Consider the following 11,930-nt stretch of genomic DNA (forward strand, 5'->3'; position numbering starts at 1 on the left):
TGCCCAGTTGATCCTCGTTTCGACTGTGTCGGACATGGTGCTGACGGGCTAGCCGCCGCAAGTAAGCTCAAAACATCTTCGTCGCTGCTTTCTTTTGCGAATGCGAGCTTTGTCAGGTCAGAGGGGTTATCGTTTCTGAATCCGCTACGCCAATGAGATTTGATAATACCGCCCGGAAGGCTTGGGAGACGATCCATTCGAATCCTTCCACGGGAACATGTGTGAAGGTGCACGGTGGATGGGTCGCGTTACGTGGCTCACCGTCCTGTTTTCGGTGTGTCCATATTGTTGGCACCATAGACCTTCATCCCATCACCCTGGTCTAAGGGGATCATGGCGGCGTGATAAGCCCGGGACACACGGCATGGACTAAAATCTGCCGTTAGACTTCTCCGATACAGCTAGAAGAATTAACGCAGGCTCGGTCTATTCCCACTGGAGGCGGCTTATGTCGACACCATTGTATGTTGAGTCAGGCTGTGAGGTTGCCAGTAGGCATCACACATGTTCACACAGATAGAAACAAGCCCGATAGCGCTGTCCTTGGTTTGGGGTGACTGTTGTGCTGGTCCGTCCGCGCCATCTCAGTGATTCATGCACTTGGCGTTCACGACAACTTCGCAATATCAATATCTCGAAACTAAGCTATGATGATATCAAACGACACCGTCGCCCGCATTGAGGCGGCGGCCAACGACGGCGTCAGTGACGGCAGCAAGAAACGACCCTACCTTGTGTTCTGCTTAACGCCCGCCTTAGGCCACACGTACCCTATACTACAGCTTACTACAGAGATAATCTAGCAAGGGTTTAAGGCGACCTACCTTACTAGCAAACAGTTCTAGCTGCAGGTTAAGTAGATAGGTGCTAAGTTTGTTACGCTGCCACCCTTTGTAACTCCTAGTTTTCTTAAGGAACGCAACAAGGTCCCCCCAGGCAAGGCTCAGATAGTCTAGGACATACGTAACATCTTTATTGTAATAGCGTCCTTAAACTTCCCTGTAGTGATGCGGGCCCTAGAGAAGGTCCGCGCGGAACGCCCTAACCAGCAGGTTATTATTATCTATAAAACCTGCTTTATAGGTCTCCTCCCCATGATATGCAGGGGGCCGTTACCAAAGGGTTATACTACCAGACCGCCCGTCATTAATGCCAACGTGTTCACCGTCGCCGCCGCGGGCATCGACACCGGCCCATTCGGGCCCGGCCTCCTCCCCCGACTCGACCGAGTCCGGTCGTGCGAGGAACGCGCTTCTCATCAGCCTGTTCTTTAGACCCGGAGGGCCGTTCGACCAGATGAGACAAGAGTACAACGCCATCATCAAATCGCTCGGGGCAACGCAAGATGCCCCAACTTCCCATACCCGGCGTGGTGGAGCGACATCACGGCCGGCACCAAGAAGATCGTCGGAGTCACGCAGGGCACCGTTGCCATGGAGTACACGGACCTCATCATCCCCACGTTGCAGGGCCTTGCCCATCGCGACGACATCCTCGTTGTCGCCATCCTGGGTGCCAAGGGCGCCACCTTGCCCCAAGAATTCGCAGTTCCCGTCAATGCGAGGGTCATAGACTACATTCCCTATGACGCGCTACGCAAGCACGCTGATGTATGGGTCATGAATGCCGGGTTTGGCGGCTTCACGCACGGCATCACCAACGGCGTGCCCATAGCCCGAGGTCGCCATGCGAGGGCAGTGGGCGGGCGTTGCCTACAACCTCAGGACGGGCAGCCCGACGCCACAGCAGGTCGCCGACGGTGTTGAAGAGATTCTCGTCAACGACAGGTACAAGAAGCGCGTGATGGAGGTCAAGAAGGAGAGCGATGAGCTGAAGATTATGGATATCGTAAAGGAGCATATCTGGGAATACGCGGAATCTTCCTAGATTGAATAGACGAGTCGGTTCGTTCCGCGACGCTGCTGGTACGACATCGCTACATAATGAAGAGGCTTCCTGGGCGGAGTCGCCCGTGGGGAAAGCTGCAGTTTTTGCTGAAGCGCGCTCAATCAATATGGTCTTGCTGTCCACTCCCATCGACGACGCTTTCGCTTCCGTGAATCAACCTCACCATATACGCAGGTCCCTTCCATCAAAGAAGTGACCGTCGTGTTTGGAGAATTATACAGGGGCCCGCGTTGGAAAAAAACGAAAAAAAAAAAAGTCTTGTCGAGCCCCGTTCCACATTCATTAGTCCTCGACGAGCTGTTGCGGAATTTTGCCCCTGTCCTTCCGTTACATCCCTCCATATCCAGAGCGCCGTCCCCTCCCTGACGCCGAGCCCTCTCGGAGAAACTGATGCCATTGACGGCTGTCAAATGTCCCCGGTGAAACCGTGGGCCGTGAACCGTTGCTGATAGTCACGCAAGTGAGCCCAGTTGCGCATTTCCTCTTCCTCGTCCTGAGGCGTCATGTGCTCCCCGGCCATGCTGCTGCCACTTGGGCCTGTGCCTTCCAGTTTGAGGAGGACATCGATGAGCTTTACCAATGCCTCCTCCGACTTCGTGGCGACCGGACCCTTACGCTCAGGGGTATCGTTTAGCAGTGTCGACGCGACCTGGCGGATCTTGTTGATCAAGGAGCCACCGTTGGGTTCGAGATTACGCTGCGAGATGGAGCCGAGCACGTGCAGCAGGTTCTGGACGATCAACTCCCTCTCGGCCGTCATCAGCTCAAAGACGCGTGCCTCCTCGGCGTCCTCGGCGGCCTTCTCGTCGGGGCCTTTGGGCGGCTGGTCGTCCTTGTTCGGATTCGCCAAGTGCACGTCTCGCAGGTTGAAGTACAGCTCGACGTAAAAGGAGCGAGTCGCCAGTTGCGAAACGTAAATGTTGGCCTTTTGGATCTCGTACTGGAGCTGCCGGCGGCGCTGCGGGTGGTTCTTGATGACGTTCCGAACGTCGTTGGATGGCTGATTATTGGGGTAGGCGGGGGGCACGTATGGAAGATGGGCATCGTCCAAAGCGCCAAAGCCGCTCGACTGCTCATAGGACGCGCTCAGCTGGAGCTCGGGCGGCAAACGGTCGATAACGTCCTTGGCGGCGATGAGGGCATCCCGCAACAAGGCCATCTGATCGAGCCAAGGCAGCGTGCTCATACCATAAACGAGCTCTACGCTGACAATGGCGTTCATGGTGGTGTAGATATCGATGGCGAACCGGTAGCCGGTCAACAGGGTGACGGAGCTCTCGGGCGGGTACACGATCTCGTTGGCCATGATATAGAGATCGTCGACATCCTCGGGCAAGGCGGGATAGGGAAGTCCCGGGGTCGACGGGGCGATGACCATGTCGGCATGGGAGGAGCCCAGCTGTGAGAAGGACCTGCGGGACGTCAGTATCGTCAATCATGCACTTCAGATGCACCTGGACCGGCTCACCTCACGCCCAGCAAGAGACACCAGAAGATGCGCTTGCCGATCTGGTCTTTGATGTGGTGAAAGGGTAAAGGGTCGGGGGAGCAATCGTCGTTGCCAAAAGTAGGAAGCTCGTTGGGGTGCTTGGGACGGCGGAAGCCCAGCTCGCGGATGAGCGACAGGCACTCGGCGTGGAAGTAGCGATACCTGCTCGTTTGGAAGGTGTAGCCGGCTGCGAGACCTAGGAAGTAACTGGTGGCGGCGTCATCCAGCGTCTTGGGTTGCTTCAAGGGCCAGCGGGCGCCCCTCGTGTCGAGGGCAATGTCACGACATCTCTCAATCATGACGATGGCTCTCGGAAACAGGTGGGTGCTGTGCTGGGTTTTGAGATGTTGGCGGGCACTGCGGGGGAAGGAAGCGACAAGGGTGGCAACCATGGAGGCCAGCAAGCCGAGGAACTCGGGGTTTGTGCGGTCCTCCCTATTGGCAAACGAGTGCCGGAAGGTGGGTTCGTGGGGGAAGGGGGCGAGAGGATGGATATAGGTGAAGAAGTCGTCGATGAGGAGCTCGAGGATGGGCAAGGGGGCGATGGACTCGGCGTCCAGGCGGGCGGGACCCTCTGCTATGGAAACGAGAGCCTGGGCAGCGTTGTGAGGAGAGGGCGACGGGGTGACGGCGGCGGCGGCGTACGAGGTGAAGGCGGCGGCGGCAGTGGTAGGAGACATGTCGGGCTCGATCCTCTGCCTTCGAGCGGCCCTGGCAGCCTCGGCATGCTTGTTCGGGGGACCTCGTCTCTTCAATTGGCGGTTGAAGGTGCATTCGACGTTGAGCTCGGCGCATGGGCGGCAGGGAGGGCCGGCCTCGTCGCATTTGACCTTTCGCTGGGAGCACATGTCGCAAGCCCGTCTGAGACGGGTCAGCTTGGGATTGACGGTCGGGTCACGCGGCATGTGAGGCATGGGCGCAAAGGCCTGAGGGAAAGCGGGCATGGCGCCGTGCGACACGGCAGCGAGGGAGTCGTCGGCATCGAGAGGAGAGGTCGAGGTCGGTGCAGCTGTCGGGGTATGCGGACCATGCTGCTGGTGCTGGGGCAGTTGCTGATGAGGCGGCTGAGAGGGTGTATGGGGGTGAGGAGGGGGAGGGAGATGCTGCTGTTGCTGTTGGTGTACCTGCTCGTGGTCGGCGATGGAGGGGGGCATCGGGAGGTGATGCTGCTGCTGTTGTTCGTCAACGGGTTGTTGCTCGGTTTGCTGCTGTTGTTGTTGCTGCTGCTGCTGCTGCTGCTGCTCATCGGCGACGACGGCAGCGGCAGCGGCAGCGGTGGTCAGATGATTCTGGACATTCTGGATGGCGGCGGCGGCTGCTGCATCAGATGCGGCCTGGAGGACCTGGAGGCTATTGCTGGCGTAGGCGTGAGCGGTGGCGTGCTGGGATGCAGTGGGCGAAAGCGAGACGGAGACGGGGTGATCGGGCTGGTGGTCGTCGTGATCGTGTTGATCGTGCTGCGGCGATTGCTGGTCTTGGTCGGCCAGAGACGATGACATCTCGAGAAAAAAAAAAAAAAAAAGACCCAGGGCCGACGATGGCGCCCTCGGGGGTCCTTGACTTTCACGAATGGGATGAGCGGTGCTGGGTCGAATGGCTGATTGTCGGAGAAGCTCCGGCTGCGGCAGAACGCGGCTCGCTTCTGTGTGTGTGTATCTATCCTGTCCGTCGGTCTGAGCGGAGGTTTGTCGAGCCGGCGTCCCGTCCCGCGTGTCTCTCTGCTTGTTTGCTTTGTTAGTAGTTTGGAACTGGAGCAAGGCGGGCGGTGAGAGAGATGTCTGCCATGTTCACACTGTAAAGGGAAGCATACGGTCACGTGCGATTTGCACTTGTCCTGATAGCATACAGTGCTTCGAAATCACGTGAGAACACTGTGTGGCAGAAATTGGCTGGGAACAAGATTAGTCAGCATTATCAGGATATAGCCCCACCCTTTTCCGTCCGTCCGTACCCAGGAGTTGATGATGGGAAGGCACGGAGCACAAGTCAGTCAGTCACAGTCACCTGCCTTCTTCCTATTTTCATCAACTTGCCTAGAAATGGAAGGGAAGGCGCAAGCATAATTACTACGTAGAGATGCTGTAATTAGGTAATCATAAACAAACTACCTACATAGGTACGAGTCTACTATCATCACCTGACTTGCCAGTATAGTTGTATAATAATTACCTACACTGCTTGCCTCTCTCTCTCCATTCCCTCCCTCTCTCTCCATTCCCTCCCCCTCTCTCTGATGATCAATAGTTAATTGAATCTGGCATCAGGGCTAGGCAACCAAGCACAATTTCACCACTTGCAAGCCGAAACGTCTTCTTTGCTCTGCGCCTGCTGTTGACTTTGGCCCTTCGTTTCGTCTTGTTCTCGATTTACTCATAGGCATCGGACTCAACAGCCAGGGTGGGGGGAGGTATACCTCCTGACCTCCGTCGCCAGGGCAGGGAATACCTTTTCTCTAGACCTCGATCAGCATGTCTTGAGGCTAATGAAACTATCCGGAACTTTAACTGCCAGCTACTTATTTACGTTATACGTTACTACCTATCAGAGGTAGAGATAGTATTAAGTAAAGGAGTTAGTAATAGGCATAGTTAGGGTTTAATTATAATAATTATTCCTATATACCTCCTCTAACCCCTATCTTCTATAAAGTTTTCCTTTTTTATTATTCCTTTAGTAACTAGTTTATTTAGTCCTAGTCCTACTCTAGTGCCCCCCTAGGGCCCCGCTCTAGGCACCTAATATAATCCCCCCCCTCTAGGGTCCTACCCTTAGGACCTTAAGCAGGCTATCTACTAGTAGCCCCCTTATTAGCTGCTTAGACTATTTAATAGCTAAGCCTTATACCTAACTCCTAATCTCTTAAGGCCTTAAGCTAGCTACTTACTAGTAGTCCCCTTATTAGCTACTTAGACTATTTAATAGCTAAGCTTTATACCTTATACTTATCTTTTAGTATCTTAAGAGGTATTTAGAAACGCCTATTAGGCCTAGTAGGCTGCTAAATAAGTAGTTATCTTTTTAGCTAACTATTTACTTTTAGCCTTACTTTTATACTATTATATTCTAGCTAGGCCTTAACTACTACTCCCTTAGTGTAGTCTAGTCTTTTAGCCTAAAGTATAAGTCTTATATTATTTTACTTAGTAAGAGACTACTTACTTTATAATAAGAATACCTTATTTATTTATAATACCTTTTAATACTTTTTATTAACTAGGCTTTATAGTACTTCTTTAAGTACTATATACTTTTTATTATTTTTATTATTATAATATTTAGCTTTTTTATTAACTATTTATTAAGCCTTAAGTTATATTACTTTTATAATAAAAAAAAAATTTTATTTTACTTTTTATAGTTAGTACTAGTAACCTTTTAGTCTTAGCTAGCTTTTCTTACTAAGGCCTATTTAGTCTTAACTTTATAAGCTTAAGTTATTATTATAACTAGCTTTTTTTTAATACTAACTTAAAATAAGTAATTTAAATTAACTTAGGTTTTTATTAATTTCTTTATTACTTATTTTTTTTATAATACTTTTATATTATTATTTTTATTTTTTTTACTATTACTATTACTACTACTACTTAGTAGTAATAGTAATAGTAATAATACTAGTAATAGTATTAGTACTACTAGCTTTTTTACTACTACTATTATATTTACTACTACTCTTACTAATACTACTACTACTACTAATACTACTACCCTTACTACAAGCCTTACTACTACCTCCTTACTACCCCTTTAGTCTATTAGCTTTTTAAATAAAAAAAATAAAAATAACTATACTATAGTTTATTTTATTTTATATTACTACTACCTTTAGGCTATATTTATTTAGTATATAAATATAGCTAACACTAAGGCTAAGTTTTTTTACTACCTTAAGACTACTAGTAAGTATCTAACACCTTAGTGCCCCCTAAAGGCCTCTTTTTACTTATATCTTAGTCCTAATTATACTATTAGCTACTAGTAATAAGTACTTTTAGTATACTAAGATATATAGTAAGAAGTATATCTAAGTAAGTATTTTTATATTATTATCTTTTTTTTACTAGTAAGAAGTACTTTAGTAACCTTTTATTAACCTTTTATAAGCTACTTATACTATAACCTTTACTACTTTTACTTTTAAGAACGTCTTTAAGGCCTTTTACTATAATAGTACTATATATACTAACTACTACTACTATAAAGTATATCTCTCTTAGTACCTTATAACTACTTCCTAACTAACCTTTTATATAAAAAGAGGTTACTACTACTTAAACTATAGTTAAAAAAGCCTTTTAAAAAAAAATAAATACTACTAAGGCTTTTAACACTAAGTATAAGGCTAAGGCTAAAAAGGAGAAGTAGCTTCTTTATAGCTATAAGGTTATAGCCCTTAAGGCCTTTACTACTACTACTACCTCCCTAGCTAAGTTAGCTAAGGTAGCTACTATAGCGCTTTAGCACTAGAATACGCTCCTTAAGGAGTAAACTAAGGCTATTAAGGCCTAAGGCGCTTTTTTTTTAAGTAGGCTACTACTTACTTCTAGGTTATATATTATTTTTCCCTTAGTAACCTCTTACTACTCCTTAGTTACTAACTTTTATTCTAGCACTTTACTAACCTTAACTTTTAGTCTAAAAGTAATATAGCCTTTAGTGCGCCTAGTAAAGGTAAGGATAAGGAGAAGAAGTAGGCGCTATTACCCCCCTAGTGCCTCCCCCTTAGGCCCTCTTCTAGTTTTATTTTTTTTTTCTAGCTACTATAGCTTTAGATACTTAGCTTTTAGGCTATATACTTTCTAGCCTTAGTGCTAAAGAATAATTAAAAAAATCTAGCCCTTTAAGCTAAGTACTTACTTTTACTTAGTGTCTTTTTTATACCCCCCTAGTAACCCCCTACTTATAGTCTTACTATAAATCCTTAAATATATTTCTTTATAGCTTTTATAAATTTTCTTTTTTACTATATTCTTTTTATTTAATAAAATACTACCTATTTTACTATAGTCCTTTATATACTACTATTTAGTCTACTTTATATATATCCTCTTTTTTTTTAATTTAAATAGGCTAATAATATAGCCTTCTTATTTAAACTTCTCTAGCTAGGATAATAAGAATATATTATAAATATAGTACTTTATTTTTATATCTAGCTTATAGGCTTTTTTACTAGTAACTACTTATATTACTATAAAAGGTTTAAGATACTTATCTACTAGCTTTTTTAATAGTTATCTCTACTTAATAAATTTAGCTAATAATAAGACCTTTTTTTTTACCTTAAACTTAACGTCTGTCCTTCTTTAGTTATACTACTTCTTATAGGTCTAGCTTATAGACTTTAGTATACTAATAATAGTAGCCCTCTAGCTCCTTAGCTCCTTAACCTTTTTATAGGCTATAAGGACCTCTACTAGTTTTTATCTTATTAGTCTTATATTATAGGGGTTTTATAGAGTGTAACTTATAAAGGCTTTTACTAGTAATACCTTAGTTACTTTATATTATTATTATAATATTAACTATTACCTAGATATTAGTAATATAGATTAACGCTAATTAGTTAGAATAACTATAGCTAATTTACTATAGATCTACTAGATCTATAAAGATATTACGTAGTAAATTTGCTATATAATCCTATAATAGTTTTTCTTCTTTATATATAATTTAGAACTAGTATTTACCCCTATTATTTATTACTTACCTATTAATATATATAGTTAACTATATTACTATCCTAGTAAAACTAATACTAATTAGTAGTTAACTTTATAGTAACTACTACTATAAGCTACTATAAATTAGTAAAGTAATATAAGAAGAAGTAATTCTTTACTATTAACTATCTATAGAGGCCTAGAGTAGGCTTTACTAAAAAATCCCTCTATAAATACCCTTATAATAAGATTACGCTATACGCCTATTTTAGGTTAATTTATATTACCTAGTAGTTATATCCCCTTAATATAGTAAGAGTAGTGTAAATTTATATTACTTATATAAGTAAATAAGCCTTATCGCTTTATAAAAAGCACTCTTAACTATAAAAAAAACACCTTACTTTATGTACTAACTTATTGTTAATTAGTAATTATTTACCTTTTACTTTCCTTTTATTATAAGCCTATAAAGCTTACTAACTTTTTTTTTATATATTTTTTCCTATTTCTCTTTAAATTATTTTACGTTACTAACGTAATAGCCTTTATTACCTATAAGCTTAACGTAAGCCTTTCCTTTTTTAAGTTTCTATTTAACTATAAGTCTTTATAGTTACCTATACTACTAGTAGTAAATCCTCTAACAGACGTATACGCCCTTTAGTAACAGCTAAGGGAAACGCCTATAACTAAAAGGTAGTTAGGCTAACAGAGGGTAATTATAAGTAAGTAACTAAGATAAGTAACTATAACAAGCTAGTAAGTAGCGCCTATAAGGCAGTTAAAACCTAAGAAGAAAAGGGAAATCACCCTAAATATAAGCTACTACCTAACGCTACTAAGTAAGTAGAGAAAATCTAAAGCGCCTATAAAGTGCCTAAAGGCCTTAAAAAGTACATTATTACTACCTAATAGTAAAAAGACTATATTATAAAGTTACTATAAGACCTTATAGTTAATAAGTAAAGAAACGCACTTACTACTATTACTACAGCTAATATCACTAAGTATAAGCACTATAATTATATATATAAGATCCTCTAAGATAAAACATAAGATAACTTTAAAGAGTAGTTAATTAATAATTTTAAGTAATTACCCTATAAGGTCACTATAAGGCTACGTAACTACCTTACTAGCTATAAAGTATAAGTTAACTAATTAAAGCACTTTATAGTTATATTATATATTTATAAGGCTATAGAGGATAAGTTACCTACTATATAGAACAAGGAGATAATTATAACCACTATATAATAAGTTAAAGGATTTAAGAAGTAAGTAATAAATTATAATTTCTATAAGACTATTACTAGTATAGCAGTATTAACTACTAAGGTAATTATTATAGCACAAAAAGCTAAACAAGCCACTACCTATAGATTACTAGTAATTACCTAGGCAACCTTATATAATAATCTATTATTTACACCTCCTCTAGCCCTATTACTATTAAAACCCTAAATAATAGTAGAAATCTATAAAGCCTAAGTCTAACTATGTTTTTTGCTATTAGTAACGCCTGCTATAACAGCTATAACAGCAAGCAGGTAAAACAGCCTCACACTAAGGTAATTAACAGACTTAATAAAGTTCTATATAAATAATCTAGGTTTAATATATAGCAGTAGCCTATATAAAACTATTAACTTAAAGTTACTATTTTTTTATAACCTTTATATCTATATAGGTATACTATAAAACTACTATAGTATAGTAGTAATAGTAATACTTAAAGGGGAGCTATATAAGTATTATACTACCTTATTACTTAGTTATTTTAATAATTTTAATATAATAATAGTAAAGCTTAAATAACACTTTAAAGGGGATAAGGTACACCTTTTATGCCTTGCTAAGCTTTACTATACCTCTTTTAATTTAATTACTAAAGAAAACGCTAGTAAAAGTAAGCTTAAAGTACTTAAGGCACTTATTACGTAAATTACCTAGTTAGTATAAGTAACTACTTATAACAGCACCTTATATAATAAAGAATACTATAAGTAACTACTTACTTATTACTATAGCATACCTAAATACTCTATTACTATCCTTAATCTACCTACTACCTTTAGTAGCCTTTATATATAATTATATAGTAGTATAGTAAATTTACTTCTTTACTATAAGCTATAGTTATAATACTTTACTAATAATAATTATAGTAATAACTAATACTAAGTTAACTATAAGTATAACAGCTAGCGTAACTATAAGGTAGACCTCTAGAGATAGTAAGGCTAGTTATAAGGCACTTTATAGTTAGCTAGTAGTAAAGCACTATATAATAGTAATCTATCTAAGAAGTGCTTTATTTATAGTAAATTAGGCTATTAGTTAACTAAGCACACTAAAGAGGAATAATAAGCCTCCTTTATATAGTATAAAAGCACTTACTTTATATAGGCTTTATAGGCTACTTTTAGTTACTTTCTTATTAACTATAAAGGTAATAAGCTAATTTATCTTAAAAAAGTAAGTAAAAATAGTAAGACTTACTTATTAGATAGTAAAAACTATAGATCTACTATGTTTTTTACTATAACTACGTACTTTAGTAAGTAGTTAATTAATAGCCTATTAACCTATAAGAAGTTATATAACTAAGTAACGTTTTATACTATTACTTATAAAAATCTATATAAAGAAGAATTACCTAATATAACTATAAAAAGTAGTAATATCTTTATATTTAATAACTACTACTTATATTTACTTTTTAAGGTATTATACCTAATACAGGCACAGCTAAGATATCTATAGCTAGCTAGTAGTAGTACTTTACCCTTAAAAAACACCTTAGTAAGGAGATCCTACTAGATACTACCTACACTAGTAAAGTAATAATTTACTTTAGTAGTAAA

At 41.4% G+C, this 11,930-nt stretch overlaps 2 protein-coding genes across 2 annotated transcripts; one reads left to right on the forward strand and one right to left on the reverse strand.

Annotated features, from left to right (window-relative positions):
• Positions 1-677: 677 nt before the first annotated feature.
• GLRG_01758 (UDP-glucuronosyl/UDP-glucosyltransferase) lies at positions 678-1,890 on the forward strand. The gene has a single exon (XM_008093092.1). It carries the CDS (start codon positions 1,150-1,152, stop codon positions 1,570-1,572), a length of 423 nt encoding a protein of 140 aa, XP_008091283.1. The 5' UTR covers positions 678-1,149; the 3' UTR covers positions 1,573-1,890.
• Positions 1,891-2,314: 424 nt separating this feature from the next.
• GLRG_01759 (uncharacterized protein) lies at positions 2,315-4,896 on the reverse strand (the record flags this gene model as incomplete). Its single annotated transcript, XM_008093093.1, has 2 exons — positions 2,315-3,320; positions 3,377-4,896. The coding sequence occupies 2 exons, from the start codon at positions 4,894-4,896 to the stop codon at positions 2,315-2,317; spliced, it is 2,526 nt and encodes an 841-aa protein (XP_008091284.1).
• Between the last annotated feature and the right edge of the window lie 7,034 nt (positions 4,897-11,930).

The sequence above is a fragment of the Colletotrichum graminicola genome (genome assembly GCF_000149035.1).
Source record: "Colletotrichum graminicola M1.001 genomic scaffold supercont1.7, whole genome shotgun sequence".
NCBI classification, from domain to species: domain Eukaryota; kingdom Fungi; phylum Ascomycota; class Sordariomycetes; order Glomerellales; family Glomerellaceae; genus Colletotrichum; species Colletotrichum graminicola.

What these genes read in the sequence shown, in the direction of transcription:
- GLRG_01758 (XM_008093092.1), top strand. Translation starts at nt 1,150, where the DNA reads ATGCCAACGTGTTCACCGTCGCCGCCGCGGGCATCGACACCGGCCCAT.